The 26013-nt window shown below is 37.5% G+C and overlaps 4 protein-coding genes across 6 annotated transcripts; 3 read left to right on the top strand and 1 right to left on the bottom strand.

The window, feature by feature from the left end:
* Positions 1-50: 50 nt before the first annotated feature.
* LOC103413694 (transcription initiation factor TFIID subunit 8-like) lies at positions 51-2038 on the bottom strand. The gene has a single exon (XM_008352137.4). The coding sequence runs from the start codon at positions 1503-1505 to the stop codon at positions 318-320; it is 1188 nt and encodes a 395-aa protein (XP_008350359.2). The 5' UTR covers positions 1506-2038; the 3' UTR covers positions 51-317.
* Positions 2039-3668: 1630 nt separating this feature from the next.
* On the top strand, positions 3669-4352 carry LOC139189840 (uncharacterized). Its single transcript, XM_070809078.1, has 3 exons — positions 3669-3676; positions 3786-3894; positions 3996-4352. The coding sequence occupies exons 1-3, from the start codon at positions 3669-3671 to the stop codon at positions 4350-4352; spliced, it is 474 nt and encodes a 157-aa protein (XP_070665179.1).
* A 786-nt stretch (positions 4353-5138) lies between these two features.
* LOC114820227 (uncharacterized) lies at positions 5139-5944 on the top strand. The gene is made up of 3 exons (XM_029090806.2): positions 5139-5356; positions 5472-5550; positions 5709-5944. The coding sequence occupies exons 1-3, from the start codon at positions 5205-5207 to the stop codon at positions 5775-5777; spliced, it is 300 nt and encodes a 99-aa protein (XP_028946639.1). The 5' UTR covers positions 5139-5204; the 3' UTR covers positions 5778-5944.
* Positions 5945-5982: 38 nt separating this feature from the next.
* On the top strand, positions 5983-10779 carry LOC103450036 (thylakoid lumenal 15.0 kDa protein 2, chloroplastic). Of its 3 annotated transcripts, XM_070810016.1 has the most exons (7): positions 5983-6188; positions 8378-8623; positions 8725-8828; positions 9730-9820; positions 10038-10106; positions 10197-10306; positions 10425-10779. In XM_070810016.1, the coding sequence occupies exons 2-7, from the start codon at positions 8410-8412 to the stop codon at positions 10515-10517; spliced, it is 681 nt and encodes a 226-aa protein (XP_070666117.1). In that variant the 5' UTR covers positions 5983-6188; positions 8378-8409; the 3' UTR covers positions 10518-10779. The 3 variants fall into 3 exon arrangements, with proteins under 3 accessions (XP_070666117.1, XP_008387571.1, XP_008387572.1); XM_008389349.4 differs by lacking the exon at positions 5983-6188 and having other exon boundaries at positions 8217-8623; XM_008389350.4 differs by lacking the exon at positions 5983-6188 and having other exon boundaries at positions 8309-8623; positions 8731-8828.
* Positions 10780-26013: the final 15234 nt, after the last annotated feature.

Raw genomic sequence — 26013 nt, 5'->3', positions numbered from 1 at the left:
TAAATGACTACCCAAAAAGGAAATAAAAGTTGAAGATCATGGAGGAGCACATGATTTGCTGCTATATGATCAACTCAATATTAGAATTCAATGTGTCAATACAAATACCAAATGATGGTGAAAAAACCCCAGAAAAATTGGTTCACAAGAAAGCATGGAAATTGAAAGGAAACAAAAAAATACATTTACATTACCTCTAACAAAAAAATATGTGAGAGTGGGACTACTAACAGCTAGACTCTACTCGTAGAACAACCAACCAAGTACACAAAAGCCCCACTTCTAAAATCCCTAGAAAACCAGTCAGTCAAATTAATCTACAACTGAGTGAGTTCCTGTGGGTTTTCCATCGACTGTCTCAGAATAAACTCTGCTCTCCTCTTCTTGTCGTCCCTCTCCTCCTCTCGCCCGAACCAATATGCCGGTCTTCCGGAACCCTTCTTTTGCAGGCTCAGATCCAACGATTGCCCCAAAAACTTCTTCCCGCTTCTCAACTTGAAATTCACTGCGGGTCTGCTTTCAGGAAGAAGCTGCCTCCTTTCGTCCTCTCCATCCATCCATGCTCCGCTTTTCACTGCTTCAATGGCGGGCGCAAACGCATCCAAAAGGGAAGAACCATCATTGTTGTTCCCTTTTGCCATTTCATCCGAAAACTGGGATGGCAAAACCACTTGGGATACTGATACTTCTTTCTCCCCCGGCTGGATTGGCGGTTCAAGGAATGGATTACTTTGATCAGTCTCATTCCCCTGTAATAATAACAATCCCCTTCCATCATTAACGCCGTTGCCACCAGCCAATGCCACTGCTGCAGAGGCTCCTCCTGAACTAGAAGCCTCTCCATTGCACAATAACCTCTGCTGCAGACTCAACAGAGACCTCTCGGCCTTCCTCCTCTGCCGAGCCTGCTCCATCTTATCTTCTCGAGGATCAGTCTTCCTCTCATTCCACATTGGTGTTTGAATGTAAGTGTGTGGATCAGGGAAAGCCGGCAACCAATTGGGCAAATGCTTACTCGGCGGTGCCTCCCCAATCTGCTCAAAATTCGGGATCAATTTTCGTTGCTTGATCACTGGAAACCGAGGCAACGGCTGTGCAAACGGGATCTCCTCAGCCGAACCTACATACTCCACAATGCCTCTTACAATCCCGGACTCTGCAAGACAATGACCCACCTCCGCCGCACCCAAAAACCCTTGCGATGACTCCAAATCCTCCAGCGCCCTAATAATATCAAACACATTGGACTCGGTTCTGCCCGCCAAATTGGCGTAAAAACTCGACATCTTCCCTAAGTCACGGAGGTATCGGATGGCAATGTCGGCCATGGCGTCCATCGCAGACTCTTTGAAGCTCTGAAACCCAACGCTCTCGCATATCTGCGCCACCGCAACTTTCGACACTGCCCGGCCAAACTCATCGGCTCCTCCTCCTGCTGCTCTCCTCGGCACATCACTACCGGGTTGATTCACTCTGCTGCTACTGTCCGCATCTCCATGGCTCATATTCAAACCCTCATATCACTCAGCTTTTTCTTCAACTCTCATATTAATCGACCCGTGAGCGCATTCCGGCAAGAACCCACGAATTTCCCCTCCTTTTCCCTCGTTTTCTCGGCAGTCAAACAGAAACATATAAAGGGGGAAATAAAAATCGAGCCGGACACTCAGAAACCCTAGAAAAAAACCCAGAACGCAAAGCTCAAAGATATTCAAAAATTGAAGTGAAAGAGACGCATTTCTCGGAGTCTTGCAGCGAATTGAAGACTCCGGAACACGAATCAGAAGCCAAATTACAGAGTTGGAATTCAGATTTTGAGAAACATCGCAAACCCTCCAGGAAGGAAGGGAAATTGGGTAGGGTTAGGGTTTGCGAGAGGGAAGAAGGTTCGGAATATGGAGGGAATTTATGAATTTTTGAAAAGAAGAAATTGAAATTCGATAAATTTCTGGTAAGACCCTAGAGCAAAATTGGCATCAAAATTCAAAAGGGAAGGAGATTTGGGGAAACGAAGAGAGAGAAGAAGGCGAGGGAGGTCGATGATGAGAACGGGGGGTTTGGGTTTACTTTTATAGAGATTTCACTAAACTCGGAGGCCGCATATGGGCCTTTTTGTGGGCTTGGAATATGGATGGGCCTTCTGCTGAGCGGGTTAGGGTGATTTATTATTATATTTTTTTAATGATATTACTACGCTTGCTCCAAGCAGAACACTATTTGTGACCACTCAACATAACCAAGTAGAATTCTAGGAACCTAGTTCACAATAGCTTAATGGAACTAGACATGATACGAGTTCTACTAACCCTCACATTTCACAAACATTTCAAATATGTATAGCAAACCACATTTCATAGAAATAGAACAATGATTGAATATAAAAGCAATAATTAATAAAAAAAAAACACATTTTGTAAATCCATGCCATATCCACTAAATATACCAGCATGAGAATTTTTAGAGTAATAACCAATAACACAGATATTAAAGTTAGAGTTCGCGCTACAACGCCCTAGCACAATGATTGAGGCGCTCAAGTACAATCGTCGCCTAAACAAATCACAAGTCCCCTCTAAGAATTCTAGTGATAAAACACATAATTCTAGGTTGTACACGTCAATTACAAAAGTCAACCCTTGTTCAAAGTTCAACCGTAGAGTCAATAACTGTAGTAATTCAATTCGAAAGATCTGCACATCAGATTTTCGATTTGTAACCTTTCAAGTGGCCCATTATAGTAAACTAGGTAAAGAGTAGAGATTTTTTACGGTGGTCTAGATTATATGATATTCCAAACATTTAAACTATTAGATTTTTATTTAAACACACAAAAACTAAAGGGGGAAATTTTGAAAAGTAACCATATTTTAGATCCTATATAGAATTATAGCCACCATCTAAGTTTTATGATAATTCTAACCAAAACTTGATGTAAAAGTACTAATAAACCCTTAATATTAGGGTTTCTCACAACAAAAACAAAACCTTCTTTAAACTATTTCGCAACCTTCTGGTTTCTCACCTTAAACCAGAAGAGCACTCTTTGCCGATTTTGCATAATTAAGCAGCAGGGATGTTTTGACCAAAAAAAAAAGGCAGCAAGACGCATCAGCCTTTTTAAATTGTCCAAGAAACAATGGTATGGTTGGTCAATTGTAGATTCCCATTCCTAAATCAACTTCTTGATATTTCATATCATGATTTTAGTCAAAACTTTAATGATTTTCATGTTCCAATGCAAGTGAATATATTATGAATCCTTCGACAAATCAACAAGTTGATTTAAGAATTAAAAGCTCCAATAAAGCAACCATATCAATGTTTCTTTGGCATTTTGCATAAGCAGGTTAGTATGTGCTAATTAATTTTTCTCTGAAACTTTTTCCTAATTTTAATATATTTGTAGGTTAGTTAGACGCGCTAATTAATCTTTTTTTTCATTCAGAATATGACTCAATTTGTGACCGTGGTCCACTACGGATGGAGGAGGGTTGATAGCCAATACACAGATGATCAAGCGAAAGCAATGGTAGTGTCAACCAAAGTTACTCATCAAGATCTTATACATGGAATATATAAATGTCTTCGTGTTAGTCCGAGTGAATTTAGAATCTCAGTATATTATCAATGCAACTTAGGGATGCAAAATATGATGGAGATTATTGACAATGACGATGTGACTAGTTGGGCATGTGAAAGTCTTTCTGCAAAACCGATAAGATTCCGTTATATGTCACAACATATCCTCTAAACGAACCTGAAGATGAACACCCAATTGCATGCAGTTCCCCATCACCAACAGTGGCAATTCAAGAGAATGAGGACATTTTGGGTGATGAACAACCAAGTCAAGTTCTTCAAGACAATGCCCAGATTAGTGAGACTTCAATAGATGTGAGTTTTGAGTTAGACATATTCTCTGTTTTGGTGTTTCTTCAAGGTATTGTGTGTGCATTTTATAATTTTTTTTCTTCACATGGTTGACAACTATACAGGTATCTTCCATTAATCACTATGCAATGCAAGTAAATGAGACAAACTTATATCATATAGTTGACCTAAATGCCAAGACATGCACATGTAGAAGGTTTGATCTCGACCAACTTCCATGTGTCCATGCAACTGCTGCATGTCGAATTCGCAACACATCAGTGTACAATATGTGCTCCAAATTCTACACAGCCAATGCAATTGTGCTAGCGTACAAGGAGCCCATTTGGCCTATTGGAAACAAGAGTGGATGGAGTGTGCCGGAAGAGGTGCAAAATAAAGTTGTGTTACCTCCAATTAGGCAAGTTGTATTTGGAAGACGCAAGACAAACAAAATCCCATCTCAGAGGAGGAAAGGATAGTGAAAAAGTGTAGTCGTTGTGGTGGGACATACCACAATCGCCAAACTTGCAGGAATCCAATTAGACTCCATTCTAGCGCATGATGTGGATGTTTTTCTTCAGAATTTATTACATTATTGGCTTTTATATCATTCGGGATTTATTACATTATTGGCTTTTATATTTTCAATCACCAGTTTAGCAGAAAAACGTCACACAGATTTTAGTTTAAAAGGGTTTTTGCTCCTCTATTTTTAGATTCAAATTTTGCTTCGAAGATTCAGTTTTTGATTAATTTTTATGTTTAGTTTACGGGGTTATCTTCAATTTTCACGTTCTCAGATTACATTTGAATATCTATAGGTTCGAGAGTAGGGGTACTCGGTAGTATTCAAGAGGCTACCTCTTTTATGCTTCAAGATCTCAACTAATTGTTGTTTTTTCATGGTTAGAGCAATGGGGAATTTCTTGTCATTAAGGGTATATTATTACTTTTACATCAAGTTTTGGTTAGAATTATCATAAAATTAAAATGATGGCTATAATTCTATATAGAATCTAAAATATGGTTACTTCTCCAAATTTCTCAAACTAAAATCTTACAGGTCAGAAGTCCGAAATATTCTGTATTCTTAAGTACCGTAGAACTTTTGGTCATGACTCGTGAGTCCGTAATCAAAATCCTAACTCCCCTCTTTAATTCTTAGTACAGATTAGATGGGCCCATATTTGGGTTTTGGGCTCGGGATTTGTACGGGCCTGTTATACCCGTCAAGGCCCAAATATCAAAACTCGAGGATATATATTTCTGCTCATTGTGTTCATCGGAGGTGGAGGATAAGAGAGCGCAGAGAGCAACAGAGAGACTGAGAAATGGAGAAGTACTTCGGAAACGCATACAGAGGCGACCCGGGGGTCCCACACGCCGACCCGGAACGATTTGTGAACATATGGATCGGGTCCGCCGCCTTCTCAGCCCTCACCTGGGTCAATCCCTACATGTGGCAGCTCTCCAATCAGTTCAAGTATGTCACCATTTTTTGAGTTTTGACGATTATCCAGTTTGTGATTTGGTTGTAATTTTGTGTTTATTGAATTTCTGAATTTATTTTTTTCCCAATTTTGAAAAAATGGTTGCAGTTGGCATGACAAAGCAATGCTGTTTGAGCAGTACCACTGGAAGAAGGCCATGAAGAAAGGGGAGCCCTACAAATTTAAGGTATGTTTGGTTGGTTGTGTCCCAAATGTTGAAAAACAAGCTGAAATTTTGAAGCTTTCTACCGATTTTTATGAAACCCAACTGGTAATTTTGTGGGTTTTGAAAATCTTGGAGCCCTGTAATTTAAGGGATGTTTTTTTTTTTTGTTGCTGTTGCAGTGGAACGAGTACATGGACAGGGACCACAGGGAGTCCTACTATTTCAACTGGCCTGTTTACTTCCCTTAGCTGTTTTTACTTGTATGTTGAAATGGGCATGCTCTTGTTTCTAATTCGACTTAGCTGAAACTCTCATAGCATGAAGGGTTATAAGGTTTATTATGCTTCTTCATTGTAATCATATTCTGTATTGAATCGAGTGCTTAAATCCGAATTTTATCCTTTATCATTGCTAATGCCATTGAGTTGTGTGATGTGATCATTTTTTCTGCAGGTGATTGAGTTTGAAAATGATTTCCGCACGCCCATTGCCTTGGAATCCAGGAACATAAATAAACACGGGCGTGCGGAAAAGTGGTTTGCAAAAATCATTTCCTTTGAATCTCTGCATTTGTAACGATATTTGACAAGCATCGTAACATATTTTGTCATTCTTATTCAGACATGATGCTGGCCTTTTCGGGATAAAAGTTTCATAAGGTAATGCAAAACTATCTTGATTGCTAGCACATTGCAAGCTATTTGTTACATTTTGTGAATTGGTAGGTGGGGGAAAAATTGTTTAGCTTGAAAAGCATTATTTTGGGTAATTAGCTGTGCGATTAAGACGGTATGTGAGAACTTTTCTGCTAAAAATTTGCTTGGAGAACTCTCGTAGCTGCGTTACTACAGGATTCAGCTTCGTTCTCTTCTGGACAAGTGAATGATGTAAGTCTTATAAGGGTTCTTAGTAGTGTTTTGATTGAGAAGATTGCCACTTAACCTCAGGCTTCCTGTTTGCATAATGTGGTAATAGAAAGGATTATTGTCCTAACGTTTAAGGGAATGAACCCCTCCCTTAACTTCCCCAAGGACAAAAGTCCTTAGAGTGTCATTGAAGTCCTCTAGCTTAGGTCCTAAGATTAAATGCACTTGGTAAAAAGGGACTGGGATTGCTACTCAGTCACTGGTGGTATTCCTCTTCACTTGTAAATGAGAGGTCTTAAGTTCAAATATCGTGGATGACGAATTTGATACCAAATTCGGTTGCCTAGTGTGTCGCTTAGCCGAAATCCCCTTTCCTCTTAGTGTAAAAATATATCGTCGTACTCAAAAAAAAAAGAAAAAAAAAGGGACTGGGATTTGCTTTACAGAGGTTGTGATCAAAGGTTAGTGGATCTAGGCTATTCACCTTGAGGCTTTGAGCTTTCTCATTTTCTTGCCAAGCAGTTCTGAATCCTTTCCATGGAATCCATGACTTCATTGAAAGTATTACATTAATTTAGGAGAAGAGGAGTTTTGAACTCGAGATGCATGCTAGAAACACAACACACTTTATTAATTAGGATATTGGATCATATGCAAAAACCCGTAAAATTTTGGATAATTGCATTCACTTACAAATCACATAAGATAAGTAAAATATGACGTTGGAATATAGCCAGTCTACTAGTCTAGCTATTCTCGGTCTCCAATTTATTTAAATAAGCTCTTTTTCAACTCAAATTTCGTGTACGAGAAATTTGTTTTTTTTCTTTCAATTTATATAAGAGAGAGGAAGGGTTTGAAATTATTATGCTATTTTGGAAATGAAGAGTTTTAAACATGAGACGCATGAGTATAAATTTAACATTCTATCTACTAGGATATTGAACCACATGTGATCTCGTGGACAAAATTATTAATAAATAAATAAACGAAAAACATAGTAATGCCCCATGAATTTTGGATGTTATTTCACTCCTCTTTGAACATTGAAATAGATTTTGAGGCCCCTAAATTTTCATGGTTCCGTTAAATCATCACATGGTGCAATGCATATGACCAACTTATGAGGGCATATTATGTTAAAAAATGTTACACTCGCAAGTTTATTTAGTTTTTTTCTTTTTGATGAAGAATAAATTGATTAAAACTTAAAACCTCTAATACAACCGTTTTCTATACAATCAAAATTAAAAGCCTCCATAGCCGAAATCGGAAGACAAAAATCCCAAAAATGTGGGTTGGCAACATTGAGGCCCATATGAGCTAATGCGTCCACCACGAAATTAGCCTCCCTATCAATATGCTTCCAATTGATATGTTGAAATTCAGAAGCCAACCATAACGGCCTCCGCAACGGAAATGGTGGCGCATCAAAGTTTAATTTCACATAACTACTTGGAATTCTAGTAAATTAGTTTTGAGAAAGAAAAAGAAGAAGATGAATTGAAACTTTTTTTTTTTTAAAAAAAATATTTTTTTTGGGTCAAATGATAGATTTTGTTGTTAAATTAGATTTTAGATTAGCCATCAACAAGATTTGAACCTACGCCGTCATGCAAGAGCTCAACATCTTTCCACCATTATGGTAAATGATCACTTACAATGAATTGAGACTTTTAAGAACAAAAGTTCATTCTCAATTTTGACGAAATAATTATCCAAACGAATGGTAGGAGACGTTAATATGAAACATTAGTCATTCATTCATTCCTATATCATTCAATAGTACGTTAGTGAAAATAGAAGATCTAAACAGTTAAAAAAAACTAATTCTGACGGCCAAGCCAACAGTAATATTAAATCATACGTAACATTGAAACCATACCCAAATTCCAAATTAAGGGAACTTGCCACTACCATGTGAAAATTACACTAAAAATAAAAGAAAAAGATTAACATCCCATTATCCACAACCTTTTCAGCTGCCACGGTGCCAGAACAGAACCAGGAAACCATGGCATATCTCCATCCGCCATGTCCGTCGCCCACTTCCCACCCAACCTCACGTCCTGCATTCAAACCATCCATCACTGTCACTACGTCGTCTCATCATCTCCCTTCAACCCAAAAGCCCACAGCCAATTCCAACAACTGGGTCTCGGAGTTCCGGTCCAAGTCTTTAAATTTAGTGCTCTCAGGGGCTCTCACTCTCGGAGTCTCTCTCTCAGGTCAGGCAAGCCTTTCCATGTTTTTGTTATCCTTTTCTGTTTTTGTATATAATATAACATAGAACACCAGGAATGTAAAAACTCCTTTTATCTTTGTGTAGGAGCAGGAATTGCAGAGGCAAAAGTTGGAGTGAACAAACCAGAATTGCTTCCCAAAGAGTTTAGCCCTGTAATTGATGTAGCTGGCTTCCTCTCTGATGGCCAGGTCCGTTTTTTGGTTTGTATGCTTTGGTTTCTGTTGACTCACTTATGTTCTTGATTCAATGACCATGAATGTAGTAGTGTTCTGCGTAGTTAGTTTGAGTTCATTGAATTCTTGTGTGTTTAAATGTTCTTAACTAACTAGGTTTTCTGTCTTGCCAATTTAGAACATATTCATATATAACCATTGTTGCCGATTTAACAAATTTATACATTCAACCATTGTTACATCCGAATCTCTACAAGCTGGGTCTTGATCAATGTCCCTATGTAAGTTGGGTCTGGACAGAGACTCTAAGAAAAAACTTGGACTACTTGGATCTAACGGAAGACATGACACAAAACCGAGTGCAATGGCGTTCTAGGATTCATATAGCCAACCCCACTTAGTGGGATAAGGCCTTGTTGTTGTTGTTGCACATTTACCCTTTGCCTCGCTATAGAGTATTTTATTACAGGTCGAATTTTGTATGGCTTGGGACAATCTGTTGGTTATTCCGTTATTTTAATTGGAGGTAGAGCCGGTGAGGGTTTTAGCGAGAATGGACTGTGGGTTGAAGAGATTGTGTGAGGGTTTGGTTTCTGTTGATGAGGATGTATTGATAAATTTTAAATTTAATTTTAGTTGCATCTTGTCCTTGATGGTAATTGTAAAATAGTGTAGAAAAAGTCACTTCACTTAAAAATTTAAGTTGGGTGTAGAGATACAAAACATGTATTCAAATAGAATTTCCCTTTCGGTTTTTCATTTGTTTTTCTTAGATTTTTGGGTTGGAAAAGTGGAAAACTTGCATGTAAGTTATATTGGGAAATGGGATTTTTTTTCTTTTATTTTTAAACATTCGGAATGAAATCAGAGAATTAAATTGAGCTCAAGTATGTTATGTATGGTAAAATTTTTCCAGGAGAAAAGACTAGCCGAAGAGATTGCTGATATAGAGAAGTATACTGGATACAAGCTGAGGGTTCTTGCCCAGAACTATCCTGACACACCAGGTTTGCTCAATGTTTTGTAAGGCTTTGGCATTCACCAAGCAGAGTAGTTTGCTTTTGTTTTCTTGTTTCAAATATGGATTGACGCGAGAAAATGTTCTCGTGTCATGCAGTCTAACACGTCAGGTTGCCAGATCGTAAATTAGATTATGTTTGAGATACTGTCTGAGAATATCACATTTACATGGTTTTTACAGTTTTGTTTTCCAACTTTTTGCAGGTTTAGCGATTAAAGATTTCTGGCAAGTGGATGATAGAACTATTGTCTTTGTTGCTGATCCGACCTTTGGTATTGAACTCATACTCACTGATCTGATCTGTTATATTTACGCTTTTCTTTCCTAGGTTAATTAATGTGTCTCTTGATCTCTTTGAGCAGGCAATATACTAAACTTCAACGTGGGAGCTTCAGTTGATCTAGATGTTCCACGCAGCTTTTGGAGCCGCTTGGCAGGGAAGTATGGAAATATGTTTTACTGGAAAGAGAAGGTGAAGAAGTTAGGGCCCTATTGCTTTAGATAACTGAAGTTGTTATGTGGTTGTTTGCATTGCAATGCACAAGATTTTCTTGAGAAAATAATATGATTGTACCTGCTGGATGGAACAGGGAGAAGATGGAGCGATTGAATCTGCGGTGATGGCAATATCTAGCTGCTTGAAAGAACCCGTAGACGCAAATAATTGCTCTGAGGTAAAATAGTAGTGCAGTGAGTACTTTCACTGATTCCTTCATTTGCACCCTGTCAATCTTGTAAAGTAGGATTGTAAATGTTAAAACATTTATGATGACGTTCAAGAGAAGGTATATTGATTCTAAACGAGTTGCTTCTCAATTTGGTCTGCTTTTTTCGAAGCAAAGGAGAAATTAGTGAGTATTCTTGTGTCATCTGTTCGTGTGACTGTAATAAAATGTAAATCTAAACCTAATTATATGTATTTCAGTTCTCACTCGACATTTTCCATCTCGCGTTCCTGTTTTTCCGACCTAATTTTATGTATTTTAGGGTTTACAATGTCGATGCCATTGGTGACAAGATGAGCTGCCATGAACCGAACTATGAATCACATTTTAGCTTCTGTATAACTGTGAACATTTTACCATACGGTTCACTAGAGATCTTACTTCTAGATACAAAGGTTTGGAATTAATACAACCACTAAGTTTACTAGTTAAGGGTTAATCTCGAGAAAAACTTCCATGTATCGTATTCTTCGTTATTCTTTCATGGGATAGAGAAGTTTGTTGTTTTTTTGTTTATCTCGGATTGAACTTTCTATTTCAAAATCTTGAGTTGGTGGTGGAATAAACTCAAGGGTAGTACTATCAACTTCATAGTATTCACCAAAATGTACGTTCTCTTACAAAAGGTGGGGTTCCATCCTAAACGTATTTGTAATGAAAGACTAACCCAACTTTTTATAAGTTTATGCAAGGTTCTTTAACTTTCTGACTACAACTCTCATCAATTCCTCACATTCCCGAGGTCCAAATAGATAGGGTCCCATAAATACCACTTAAATATTGAAAGAACCTAATTATGAAAAGGAAATGAACGAACTTGTAATTAAGAAGTGATAATATGAAGACAATTAGAATATTCCTTCTTAATAAAAAAAGACTAATATAGAGCAACGAAACAAGTGCAAACGGAGCATTTGGCTGGAATTTTCCACCGCCATGACCATTAGTCCATTTCCATGTTCCAATTGTTCATTAAAAAAATAAAACGAAAAGGAAGAAGAAAAGCTCCAAATTTGTTGGTCCTAACCTGGCCAAACACGGTATAAATCATTCCAGTGCGTTTATAAGTACAGATTCGTATTACTATATTCAAGAATTCTCCAATGCCGGTGCTACCTAGTTTAGGATAATTTGCTTATCTGGGCGAGCTTTCTACCCTATAAAAATGTTTTAGTTGATAAAATGTTTGGCCATGTTAAAGAGACCATACTTGTAAACTACATGATGTGGCGATTAATGGTTGAATTCTTTTTTTTTTTAAATCATTAAAATGAAATCCAACCATCAACCATCACGTAATTTGATTTATAAAATATGGTCTAAAACGATGGTCTCTAGTATTTTTCTTTGGTAAGTGACCTAACCTCTACTTTTTGAAAAAGTTGTGGTGTGAAAAAGCTACCTTGAAGGTAACTTGAAAAAGCTTCTGCGCAAACTGAATTTGAAAGAGGTGGAGAGCAGTTTAATGAAACTTTTTAAAGTACAATAATAACCATATTTATATTTTTCATAATCTCTTTATCCTCCCCATTAGCAGTGGCGGATCCAAGAAATATTATTGGGAGGAACAATAAGAATAGGGGCGCAAAATTTTTGGATGGAATAACATGCAAATTAGCATACATCGAGCCTTAGTAGGCATGAGGTCATTTGCCAAGTCATATTGCACACCCGACGAAAGATGTCAACAACTTCTGACTGAGCATGTCAACTGATGTTAATAACTTTTGGGCAAACATGCCAACATATGCCGAGTGAGCCTATCGAAAGATGCCCATAGCAACGCATACAAAGGCATAAGGCTAGCAACTACCCTGCCCAATACCTATAGAGGCAATTCATCAAGCAGTTAAAGGGCAACTTTCAAGAGCATCGCAAATTTTCAAAGGGCATCACCAAGCTCTTTCATGGAGGATTTCTAAACTTGGATGACCCACCTTGCCCCAAGTTGAATCCGCCCTTGCCCATGAACCACCTATCTACCATCTCTTGCGACACTGACTACCCGTATAACCTGGTTTTGTTCGACAAAAAATAGCTTCAGTGATTCCTGGGTCTTGAATCTGACGAGATATGGCATAGTGAAAGCTGAAGAATATAAACGAAGAAATACCATTTTTTCTTATTCCCTCTTTGTTTATACATTACTACCATAGGAATCAAAATATGTTCGTTGTTAATAAGATAATAATTTTGCATATTCAGAAGTATGCTATTAAATTTAAGAGCATATCCAAATAAGATGTCAAATATAATATGTCAAAATTTTATTTAATTGTTGGTAAGGCCAATTGAATATCGATGTTAAATCTTCTTCATTCTCAAAGGATATGTCAAATCTTTACTTTATTTTTATATTGGGCCCCATAGTTAGTTTTCACCCTATGTTGTCAATGGGACCATGCATTAAAAAGTTAGGGTTAATCTCAGTTTATTACTCTGAAGTTTCTTGGTTTTCAACATTTCATACATCAAATTTTTTTCGTCTCAATGTGGCACCTAAACTTATAATTCTGGGACACTTTCCTACATCCGTTAAATTTTCCATCAGAATCTCCGTTAACTAATGACATAGCGCCCATGTGGACATGTTGCTCGATTTGTAGTTTGACACAATATTTGTCTTTCAATACTTTATAATCTTTATAGTCTCTTTAAGTGTCCCAATATAGTATCTACTCTTGCAAAAGGTTTAGTATGTTGCAACCATATCATAATAAAAGTATTCACTAAGGTAATTTATATCATCAATTGGCGTTGAGTATATAATTTGTGCTTTACCCTTCCAGGGCTTGCTTTTGAATCCTTCAAAATTTTCTACTCTTCATGACACATTATCCTTTGGAATTTATACAAAGCAATTTGCTTTAATGCATACTATATGGAATTACTTATGGATATATGCTTCCATCATTTCATAACTCTTCGTATCATATATAACTCTCCATTCATATGAAATGAAGTGAACTCATTTCATAAATGGGAAATCATGTTTACTAAAGTATATCACTATTTTAGGTTTCAACTAGAAACCTATCATGTGAGTGCATTTCATTGTATCACAATTGCCTATATATAACATTTTGTGTTTAACATCTTTAAAGATTTGTACTATAGGTCCATTTCTCCATGTTCATACTAAATTGTAATGGAATTGCCTCTTTCCATTTTGGCTAGTAATTTTTCATCGACGTTTAACGCAAGAACGTGACTCAATAACAACATTACTCATTGATGATTCTAGTAACTACTGTAAAACCAGAATTATTATTGATTAGCATTAATTCATGATCCCACAATTCTCATGTGCATATAGATGAATACTTTATAAGCGTTTCATTGCTTTGGATATCCTTGCCTCTTCAGGGGCTTACATTGTCTCTTATAGGACAATCATCTCTTATAAGATGAATTGTTTAGAGAATGTGGATCATAACCTCCTCTAAAGTGTTATAAAGCTTGGATTTTTAATCTCCACTTTTAGGGAGTTGAAGTGTTGAACCATTAGAACATATACGTCTATCATTCTTTAGGCATGAAATATATTAAAACTTCTATATCTATAAATTGTCCTTTTGGGACTGGTATCAATGCACCATCTTTCTTTTAACTTGTTAAATCATTTAGTAGTTAACTAGTAATTGTCAAGATTTGATTACCGTTTTGTACATCAATTGAATGATATAAATTGGTGAGACAGAATAATAGTTGAAGTCGTGCTTGTTTTGTAGTTGTCGTAAATTGAGGTAGAGTTTGTCAGAATTTTGACGCATTAAATGTTTTCTCCTTAGAAGTCCTTGACCATCAGTACAAGTAAGGTGATCGTGTGAATGTGAATGCACTTTTTAGTTGGGGTTGATTCCCATCATTAAACTTTGGTCCTCCATTTACTTAGTCAGCCACTCAGTTTTTCCTCTTGAACTTTTATAGGTTCATTGTTCATCCTTCTGCTTCAACCTCTTGCACAACAAAAGTGGTGTGCAACCTTTGCCTTTGAATGATCTTTGAAATGATCACTTTTCGGTGACTCATCCACGATTAGGAGCTTCAGACATTTTCCCAAAATATTGTAGTTCTCTAGGACAATTAGGCTCATTTGCAATTTATTTTAATCTTCCAAGTACTTGATGTATGACAACCCTTTCCTTGGAAGAAAAAAACTTTTATGAGATTTTAAGCAACTATTTCCTAAGATTACAACATGCTTTATTACATAAGAGGGGGTGGGTGCTAATGTGCAGGTCTTAATCATCCCTATTCAGAGACAAAAGCTAACAAAAAATGACATCAATTGTTGTGTGTTAATTGTTTGGTTTTCAGGTTGAAAGCATGTTTCATGAATGAGTTTGTATGCAATTAACACACAACAATTGATGTTATTTTCCGTCAACTTTTGTCTCTAGATGGGGATGATTAAGACTACACATTAGCACCCACCACGTCTTATGTAATAAAACATGCTACAAACCTAGTGATGCGAAAATATATAAGCATACAAATTAAACTCTCTTGTGTCAATTGTAGTAAAGAATGTAAGTAGGGATCGTTCTAGGCCGAGGATTAGGAGGGATTGCTAAAACACTTGAAATTGAGTAAAAACGTAAAACTAAGTTTAAAACACTAAACTAGACTTAAAGAATGCAAAACTAAACTCTAAAAAACTAAGACAACTCAAAAGACTCAAAACAGCACAAAACAAGCTAAAAGACTCAAATCTGCCACTAAGAGTAAATTTGAACGAAAATAGGTTTTGACTTGGTTCAAAACACTTAAAAACACAAACTAAATCAAGTTCTAACTAATATGACTCAACAAAGTGAAAGTGGGGGTTTGGTTTTGGTGAACTTGAAAACAAAACAAACAGATTGTAAACTAAGCAAAATTTGGACAAATTTAAGGTAAAACTATGGATGATAGGCTAGCTAGGAGGTTCTTCTCCACCCTTGACACACTTGCAAACAATGACTTCCAGTTGCTTTTCAATACCTATGAATCTCAACGCCCCAGATTAACTGTGAATTGCACTAATTAACCCTCAGATTTTCCGAATTTCATTGAATTGGATGATTGCATACAACAACCCAAAGCATTCTTCACAAGTTCCCTACATGAATTGCATAATAAAGATATGATCATTAAGCTCTATGAAAATCATAAGCATTGACGAAACACTTGTAACTATGAATTGCATGAAACTTATGCCAAGAATATACTTAACGCGATTGTGACAAGCAACCTTCACTACTTGTGAATATAAGTTCATAACGATTAGGGGAAACTCCCTTATATCCTAGCATTAGATTTATGCATGAAAATTAAATGTGCACTCTCAACCCACATACACAAACAAGTTTAATTCAAATAGATAAGTAAATTGAATTCACAATTTATGGAATCACAATTGGATGTAATCAAATTATATTGCAAGTATAATCATGGTTTCGAAATTCCCCCTAGCTAAGAAAGGTTTAGTTCTTCATACTCACAAAACAAAGATTATTAAACTTAAACATTGAAAACAAAAGAAACATTACACCTAAAACGTTCCAGCAACTCTAACTTGAATAGCAAGCACGTCCAAGGGCTCTCCTTCTTCTTTGTTGCGGCACAAGGGTTGGGTGAAGGTTTGAGTGATAGTTTTTATGGACGAATGGCTGAAAGTATGTATGGTGGTGAATGGATTGTGGTGGAGGATGGATGAAATCTGGTGAATGATGGATCCTTTGAAAGGTGTGGCAAAGGCTTTTATGTATAGGAGAAGGAAAGGCATAGGGGACAAGGAAGGGTTATGACACAAAGTGAAAGGGAAAGGGAAAGTTATGACACAAAGTGAAAGGGTAAAGAGAAAGTTATGACATAAAGTGAAAAGAAAAGGGAAAGTTATGACACAAAGTGAAAGGGAAAGGGAAAGTTATGACACAAAGTGAAAGGGTAAAGAGAAAGTTATGACACAAAGTGAAAGAGAAATGGAAAGTTATGACACAAAGTGAAAGGGAAAGGGAAAGGGAAAGGGAAAGTTATGACACAAAGTGAAAGGGAAAGGGAAAGTTTGATGCAATAAGGGGACATGGAAGGGAACACATGGCTCCAAATTCTTCCCTCCTTCATGACTTAATTCCTTCATCTTCTTAGCACATTCCTAGTCTTTTTTGGTCTTCAAATTCGTCCATCCACCTTGCTCTATGCATGTGCTATCCATTCCAATCCCAAAACTGCTCCAAAATGCCCCAAAATACACTTTCTTGCCATTTTAGCCCTTTGGACCTATAAACACACGAAAATAGCTTAAAATAATAAAATAACTAGGAACTAACAACATAAATGCCAAGAAACAAGCTAACTAAGTCGTATTAATATGCTCCTATCAAATTCCCCCATACTTAGCTTTTGCTAGTCCTCGAGCAAAACAAAATAAACAAAACATAACCTAGACCTTCCAACATTTGCCTCAGGGATTTCCAATGCACATGACATGTTAAAAATCACTACTCACCTAGATTTTAATCATCTTTACCCTCGAGCACATACTTAATCACAGTCACCACTTACTAGCTCGCATTTAATCAATTTAAAACAGGTTTTGAATGTAGTAACATGCCTTAGAGAATTCACTTAATTCCTTACCAGGTGCTCTCTTATTTTCACACAAGAATTTCTGTCTACACTCCCTACACTAGGTATATGTGAGAAGATTGATGTAAACATGAAAACTAATACTCACATATGTTATAACAAAGAAAGCACTTTTCTGGAATTACTAATGCATGTATATATATGATCTCATGAACGGAATGCCACTACTTAGATGCAAGAACCAAGGATACCATATTCTCATACCAATTCCAAACTCCACATATTGAAATACACAACACTCAATATAGAAGTTGAGGTTTGTAACGGGGCTAAAGGTATTGGCTAACAAAGAAAGGTAAGGAAAAACAAACATTCTTAAAGCAATAGTAAGCAAAGTAATGAAATTGACACTTAGAATTCACTTTTGAATGCAAAAATCAACTTTTAAACACAAGGGAAGATTCATGCATTACTTAGGGTCAAATTCATAGTTTTGGACCCTTTCTTCAACAGCCAACACATGTGAGTTTATTCTCACTTATTTTGCAACACTTTTTCATTCTTTTCACAACTTTTTTTTTTTTTTTCAAACACACAAACTTTGAAAACCCTTCCCCCACACTTGTTTTTCTGCATAATCAAAAGGAATTCCCTCTAAGACATGCTTTACTATGCTTCAAGAACAAGGGTATGGAAAGTCCTAATCTCGGCTAGGTCGGGGTAATGTGGGTTAACAAAGAACATAGGCTAAACAGTGGCTCAACGGGGTTTAAACCTACAAAACATGTGAATGGGTCGGCTTTTTAGCTCTGGTTCACTAAACAACTTCATCTTGTTATGTGTTATGCAAATCAATGTTATGTTTTGAATGAAATGGATATGAGTTCTAGTATTTGGAACTAAGTGATAAAACGCCTTCTAAGTAGCAACCAAGCAAGGAATAATGAGATCATGCAACGACTTTAGAAAACAAAAACATCACATATTAATAACTCTCCAAAGAATGTTTTAGGCTTAAGTCTCTCAAGGATGTAGCGTTAGTTTGAGTTCCTTCCTTCAAGCATGTTACAAAAACTGATTTTTCCTTTGTGATTACATGTGAATTCGTAAACTATAACTATAACCAAGCATAAACCAAAGAGTATATCAAACTTCCATCCATGTTTGTAACTTTCTTTAACAGTCATGCAATTAAAAACCAAAATCCTCATCATTGTGTTGGAAGGTACCCTAAGACACAACAAACACACAAAAACAACTCTTTTTGGTATTTTTCAAAAACTTTTTTCGATTTTTTTTTCTTTTTCTGTTATATGACACCAAAACATTTCAAAACACACTAAAAACACTTAAAACATTGAGTAACAACATTAGAAGTGATAGGTGAATAAACTCCCATGAATTTCATGCAAAACAACTTGTTTACCCCCCCCCCCCACACTTAAATCAAACATTGTTCTCAATGTTTCAAGCACGAACTCACACAAAAACAAGCAAACAAACAAACAATGAATAAACACACTTAACATGCATAATAGAAACAACAACAAAGAGAAGGGTGTAGGAACGCAAATCTGGAAGTGGAGTGATTTCTATATCTTCCTTTATTGAATGCATGGGTTGCCTCCCAAGTAGCACTTGCTTTAACGTCGTGCAGCTGGACGAGGAGCTCATTCATTTCCTATTAGAGCCCACAGCATGCAGGGAGATGTCATCCACGACATGCTCCTCAAAGTGCTCGTAGTAAAGCTTCAAACGGTGTCCGTTCACTTGGAATTCATGACCTATTTTGAGACTTTGAATCTGGATTTCACCATAAGGAGAGATGTTAGTAATAACAAACGGTCCAATCAATTTAGAACGTAACTTACCGGGAAACAAACGTAGACGGGAATTGAACAATAGCACTTTCTGCCCTATGGAGAATGTTTTGTCACGAAGCACTTTGTCATGGAAAGCCTTGGTCTTCTCCTTGTAAATGCGGGCATTCTCATATACCTCGTTCCTTATCTCATCAAGTTCATGTAATTGGAGTTTCCTATAACTTCCTGCTGCAGCTAGGTCCATGTTGAATTTCTTGACTGCCCAATGAGCTTTGTGCTCTAATTCGACGGGGAGATGGCATGGTTTGCCATAGATAAGCCAAAATGGGGACATCCCAATGGGTGTTTTGTACACCGTACGATACGCCCACAATGCATCATCCAAACGCAAGCTCCAATCCTTCTTTCTTGGCCCAACGGTCTTCTCTAGAATCTGCTTGATCTCTCTATTAGACACCTCGGCTTGCCCATTGGTTTGAGGATGATAAGGTGTTGAAACCTTATGTTTAACATGTACTTCCTCAATAGTGCCTCAATGGTTCGATTGCAAAAGTGAGAACCTCCATCACTTATGATTACTCTTGGCATTCCAAACCTTGCAAATAGGTTAGTTCTAACGAAATCTGCAACCACTTGAGAATCATTAGTTCGAGTGGCTTTTGCTTCCACCCATTTCGACACATAATCCACAACAAGTAAGATATAAAGGAAGCCATGTGAGGAAGGAAAAGGACCCATAAAATCAATACCCCAAACGTAAAAAAATTCAACATTGAGGATGGAAACATGCGGCATTTGATCCCTTGCACTTATATTTCCTGTTCTTTGGCATTTATCACATGTTAAGCAAAAAATTCTAGCATCCTTAAAGATACTAGGCCAATAGAACCCACATTGTAACACCTTAAGTGCTGTTCTTTGTGTGCCAAAGTGACAACCACATGCATACGTATGACAAAAGCTTAAAATGGAATGAAACTCAGAATCATGCACACATCGACGAATAATCTGATCCAGGCAATATTTCCACAAATATGGATCATCCCACATATAAAACCGTGCGTCATTTCTGAGCTTATCATGTTGGTGTCTAGTGAGAGTGCTTGGAATTTGTTTAGACATCAAAAAGTTTACCAAATCAGCATACCAAGGTTCATTTACCTTAATGGACATCAATTGTTCATCAGGAAACGTTTCAGCAATGGGTAGGGACTCCTCATTATGCATCATACGGCTTAGGTGGTCAGCCACCACGTTTTCACTTCCCTTTTTGTCTCGAATCTCAATTTCAAACTCTTGAAGCAGCAATATCCATCGAATTAGCCTTGGCTTGGCTTCCTTCTTGGAGAGCAAATACTTTAGAGCTGCATGATCAGTGAAAACAATTACTTTAGTACCAATTAAATATGATCGAAATTTATCTAAAGCAAAGACAACAGCAAGAAGTTCTTTTTCCGTTGTGGAATAATTTAATTGGGCATCATTCAACGTCCGTGACGCATAGTAGATGACATGCGGCCTCTTATCCTTCCTTTGTCCTAAAACAGCCCACATGAGCTCAAAATGAAGGCTCCAATCCGGTGGAACAATAATGGGAGCTGTGGTCAGCAACTCCTTGAGTTGTTTGAAGGATGTCGTGCACTCCTTATTGAAGTCAAACGCCACATCTTTTTGAAGGAGACGGCAAAGAGGTTGGGAAACCTTTGAGAAATCTTTGATAAATCTTCGATAGAAACCTGCATGTCCAAGAAAAGAACGAACCTCTCTAACCGAAGTAGGAGAGGGTAAGTGATGTACAAGATCGATCTTTGATTTATCAACCTTCATTCCTTTATCAGAGATGATATGTCCTAAAACTATGCCTTGTTTAACTATGAAATGACATTTTTCCCAATTGAGAACAAGGTTAGTTTCAACACATCGTTTTAAGATCAAACTGAGATTATGCAAACAACCATCAAATGAATCACCAAAAACGCTGAAATCATCCATAAAAACTTCAATAATTTTCTCAACATAATCAGAAAATATGCTCATCATGCATCTTTGAAATATGGCAGGTGCATTACATAAACCAAATGGCATGCGACGATAAGCAAATGTACCAAAGGGGCATGTGAAAGTGGTTTTTTCTTGGTCATCAGGTGTTATGACAATTTGATTATAACCAGAATAACCATCAAGAAAACAATAGAAAGCATAACCCGTTAACCTCTCAAGCATTTGATCAATGAATGACAAAGGGAAGTGGTCCTTCCTAATGGTGGCGTTGAGCTTCCTATAATCAATACACACCCTCCAACCTGTTTGGATTCGAGTAGGCACAAGCTCATTTTCAGCATTTGTCACCAGAGTTACTCCGGATTTCTTTGGAACACATTGAACGGGTGAAACCCATCGACTATCGGATAGATCACTCCACAATCTAAAAGCTTGATTATTTCCTTCTTCACAACTTCCATCATCGGAGGGTTGAGTCGGTGTTGAGCATCTCGAGATGTTTTAAACCCCTCCTCCAAAAGTATGTGATGCATGCAAGTGGTGGGACTGATTCCCTTTATGTCTGCCAATGTCCACCCAATTGCTGTTTTGTACTCCCTTAGCACCCTTACCAACTTGTCATCCTCTTGTGCCGTGAGTGTGCTTGAGATGATGACGGGAATTGTCTCATCATCGCCTAAGAAAACGTACTTTAAATGGCTTGGCAATGGCTTAAGTTCAAGTGTAGGTGGCTGCACAACTAAGGGAAGTAACTTATTAGCCGAAACTGAAATGGAAATTGGGTCCAAAAACTTACCAGATTGTAGTGGCAATGATTCGAGGGCAGCCACCATCTCAATCACGTCTTCATTAGGGGGTACATCAAGGGAAAAATCATCATGCCGTGGGGGTGCATGGTTACTGCTTCATTGTTTTGAATGTCCATTCCTCGTGCAATGACCAATTCAAGTGCATCGTCATTCAATTGTTCAAATTGGTCTTGCGCCAAAGAAGCAAATACATCAATAGAAAAACATGAGTGATCTTTACTAGGATACTTGATAGAATCTGAAAGATTGAAATTGATAACTTCCCCATCAAATTTCATCGTCAAAGTTCCATTAAACACATCAATCTTTGTACAGGCAGTTTTCATGAATGGTCGTCCAAGGAGGATGGGCAATGTAGGAGAATGGTCCGACTCGTCCATTTCAAGCATGTAGAAATCCACCGGAAAGATTAAGTGATTGACCTGCACTAAAACATCTTCCAAAACTCTCTTTGGATAGGCATTAGATCGATCGGCCAATTGTATAATCACACCATCATTTTTCAATTCGCCTAAGTGCATAGATGCATAGATTGAATAAGGCATGACATTTATGGATGCACCTAAGTCTAACATGGCAGATTCAAAACGAGTATTACCAATTACACAAGGAATGGTAAAACTACCCGGATCCTTACATTTAGTGGGTAGTTTACGTTGTAAAACAGCTGAGACATTTTCACTTACCTTGACAACCTCCTTGCTCGAAATTCTCTTCCTAGTTGTGCAAAGTTCTTTTAAAAACTTGGCATACCTTGGAACTTGCTTAATTGCATTCAAAAGTGGTATATTGACTTGAACTTTTCTAAACGTTTCCAAAATATCCTTTTCAGCCTCCTCCTTCTTTCATTGCATAAACCTACGAGGAAAGGGTACATTTGGAGGAACAACGTTATAATTAATCAAAATTGGAACTTCCTTACCTTTGTTGGCCGAATTGGATGGTTTAGGAGCTTTTGGGGCCTGCGGCAAAGGTGTTTCCACCCTTGCCGTGGGGGTGCTTTGCTCCTCCTTTTCAATTATCAACTCTTCAACCTCATTGGAACGTGAATTGGACGGTTGGGGATCAAATCCAACTTGTTTTTCACTTCGCAAACTCATGGCTTTTACAGATTCGAATCCTCCCTTCGGGTTGACAACGGTTGAACTAGGCAACTTACCTTACTCTCTGAATTGTCCTACAAACTCCGCAATCTGCCCAATTTGCTTCTCCATTTGGTCCACCCTTTTGTCTTGGTTTTGCATTGCTTTGGCTTGATTTTCTTACCCCTGAGACAAATTGGTGAGTAACTTAAGAAGTGTGTCATTATCTAAAGATGTACCTGAGGTGTTTTGGGCAGGTTGTTGTGGGGCTTGTGTTGGTGTGTATTGCTTGGTATAGAAGCCCGGAGGTTATTGCCTAAAGCCTCATTGTTGTTGGGGTTGTTGGGGCTCCCTCCACTTGAAATTTGGATGGTTTCTCCAACCTGGATTGTACGTATTAGAATATGGATCATTCCTTGGCTGGTTGTGGCCTTGAAATTCAATTGCATTGGCGCTTTCCTATCCACCATTTTCAATCAATTGAGGGCACTTTTCAGAGGCATGTCCTTGGATAGAACATACACCACATACACTAGGTTCTTTCATCCTCATTCTTTCGGCCATCTGAGACACAATGGAAGTAAGATTAGCTAATTGCGATTGAATGTCGGATGTGGAACTTACCTCATTCACTTGCTGCCGTGGGGTGTCCCTTTGACCAACACCTTCATATTATTGAGCATTCAATGCTCGATTAGCAATTAAGGTTTTGGCAGCCATGGGTGCTTTATCCACCAAAGCTCATCCCGCTGAGGCGTCTAGCATTTGGCGTTCAATTGGTAGAAGCCCTTCGTAGAAATATTGAGGAAAAAGCTCCTCCTTCATCTGGTGCTGTGGACATGAAGCAACAAATGTTTTAAAACGCTTATAGTAAGTGGGAAATGATTTACCTTGGTTTTGCTGAATGCCACTAATCCTTTTGCGTAGTAGAATGACTCGAGAAGTTGGAAAAAACTTCTCTAAAAATGCCCGTTTCATACTCTCCCATGATGTGACAGTTCCGGGGGCTAGCTCATACAACCAATCTTTAGCCTTTTCTAAGAGAGAAAAGGGAAAAGCCTTCATTTTCAAAATGCTCACATCAACATTCACGGGAGTCATACTAGAACAAACAACCTTAAACTCCTTCAAGTGTTTATTAGGATCTTCCATGGACATCCCGTGGAACTTAGGAATGTGATGCAACAAACTTGATTTCAATTCGAACTCGTTCATCTTCCCTAGGGCAACCATGGGGTATTGGATGCATAGGGGAGCGGCATTGTCCAATCCCGAAACGGAAAGATCCTTGATTGTTCGATTGTCTGCAGCCATGTTGGGATCTTCTTCTTTTTCTTCAAGTGGATGTTCTTCAAACTCAGGTTCAGGAATAGGTGGGTTACGATCTTGCTGATTCCTATTCCTTCTCAAAGTCCTCTTAAAATCGTCGTCAAAGTCCAAGATATGCTCACGAATCAGATGAGAACTCCGAGTCATAAACTAGTACCTAAAACAAGAAAACAAACAAGGTCAGTAACTAACATAAAAACACACAAAAATAAATGAAAAAGAAATAACAAGGGATTAGCAATGTGCTAATCCCTGGCAACGGTGCCAAAAATTTGATGCGAAAATTTATAAGCATACAAATTAAACTCTCTTGTGTCAATTGTAGTAAAGAATGTAAGTAGGGATCGTTCTAGGCCGGGGATTAGGAGGGATTGCTAAAACAGTTGAAATTGAATAAAAACGTAAAACTAAGTTTATAACACTAAACTAGACTCAAAGAATGCAAAACTAAACTCTAAAAAACTAAGACAACTCAAAAGACTCAAAACAGCACAAAACAAGCTAAAAGACTTAAATATGCCACTAAGAGTAAATTTGAACGAAAATAGGTTTTGACTTGGTTCAAAACACTTAAAAACACAAACTAAATCAAGTTCTAACTAATATGACTCAACAAAGTGAAAGAGGGGGTTTGGTTTTGGTGAACTTGAAAACAAAACAAACAGATTGTAAACTAAGCAAAATTTGGACGAATTTCAGGTAAAACTATGGATGATAGGCTAGCTAGGAGGTTCTTCTCCACCCTTGACACACTTGCAAACAATGATTTCCAGTTGCTTTTCAATACCCATGAATCTCAACGCCCCAGATTAACTGTGAATTGCACTAATTAACCCTCAAATTTTCCGAATTTCATTGAATTGGATGATTGCATACAACAACCCAAAGCATTCTTCACAAGTTCCCTACATGAATTGCATAATAAAGATACGATCATTAAGTTATATAAAAATCATAAGCATTGACGAGGCACTTGTAACTATGAATTGCATGAAACTTATGCCAAGAATATACTTAACGCGATTGTGACAAGCAACCTTCACTACTTGTGAATATAAGTTCATAACGATTAGGGGAAACTCCCTTATATCCTATCATTAGATTTATGCATGAAAATTAAATGTGCACTCTCAACCCACATACACAAACAAGTTTAATTCAAACAGATAAGTAAATTGAATTCACAATTTATGGAATCACAACTGGATGTAATCAAATTATATTGCAAGTATAATCATGGTTTCGAAATTCCCTTTAGCTAAGAAGGGTTTAGTTCCTCATACTCACAAAACAAAGATTATTAAACTTAAACATTGAAAACAAAAGAAAGATTACACCTAAAACGTTCCAGCAACTCTAACTTGAATAGCAAGCACGTCCAATGGCTCTCCTTCTTCTTCTTTGTTGTGGCACAAGGGTTGGGTGAAGGTTTGAGTGGTAGTTTTTATGGATGAATGGCTGAAAGTATGTATGGTGGTGAATGGATTGTGGTGGAGGATGGATGAAATCTGGTGAAGGATGGATCCTTTGAATGGTGTGGCAAAGACTTTTATTTATAGGAGAAGGAAAGGCATAGGGGACAAGGGACACAAAGTGAAAGGGAAAGGGAAAGTTATGACACAAAGTGAAAGGATAAAGAGAAAGTTATGACACAAAGTAAAAGGGTAAAGAGAAAGTTATGACATAAAGTGAAAGGAAAAGAGAAAGTTATGACACAAAGTGAAATGGTAAAGAGAAAGTTATGACACAAAGTAAAAGGAAAATTGAAAGTTATGACACAAAGTGAAAGGGTAAAGAGAAATTTATGACACAAAATGAAAGGATAAAGAGAAAGTTA

Source organism: Malus domestica, chromosome 12 (genome assembly GCF_042453785.1).
Source record: "Malus domestica chromosome 12, GDT2T_hap1".
NCBI lineage: Eukaryota > Viridiplantae > Streptophyta > Magnoliopsida > Rosales > Rosaceae > Malus > Malus domestica.
The sequence above is the reverse complement of the archived record's forward strand: the minus strand, read 5'-3'. Positions and strand labels throughout refer to the sequence as shown.

Excerpts from the sequence above, each read along its gene's own strand:
- LOC114820227 (XM_029090806.2), top strand. The coding sequence starts at position 5,205 with ATGGAGAAGTACTTCGGAAACGCATACAGAGGCGACCCGGGGGTCCCA. Across the intron at positions 5,357-5,471 it reads CAGCTCTCCAATCAGTTCAA|TTGGCATGACAAAGCAATGC; the intron begins GTATGTCACCAT and ends AAATGGTTGCAG. Across the intron at positions 5,551-5,708 it reads GGGAGCCCTACAAATTTAAG|TGGAACGAGTACATGGACAG; the intron begins GTATGTTTGGTT and ends TTGCTGTTGCAG.
- LOC103450036 (XM_070810016.1), top strand. The coding sequence starts at position 8,410 with ATGGCATATCTCCATCCGCCATGTCCGTCGCCCACTTCCCACCCAACC. Across the intron at positions 8,624-8,724 it reads TCTCGGAGTCTCTCTCTCAG|GAGCAGGAATTGCAGAGGCA; the intron begins GTCAGGCAAGCC and ends ATCTTTGTGTAG. Across the intron at positions 8,829-9,729 it reads GCTTCCTCTCTGATGGCCAG|GAGAAAAGACTAGCCGAAGA; the intron begins GTCCGTTTTTTG and ends AAATTTTTCCAG.
- LOC139189840 (XM_070809078.1), top strand. Across the intron at positions 3,895-3,995 it reads TTAGTGAGACTTCAATAGAT|GTATCTTCCATTAATCACTA; the intron begins GTGAGTTTTGAG and ends ACAACTATACAG.
- LOC103413694 (XM_008352137.4), bottom strand. The coding sequence starts at position 1,505 with ATGAGCCATGGAGATGCGGACAGTAGCAGCAGAGTGAATCAACCCGGT.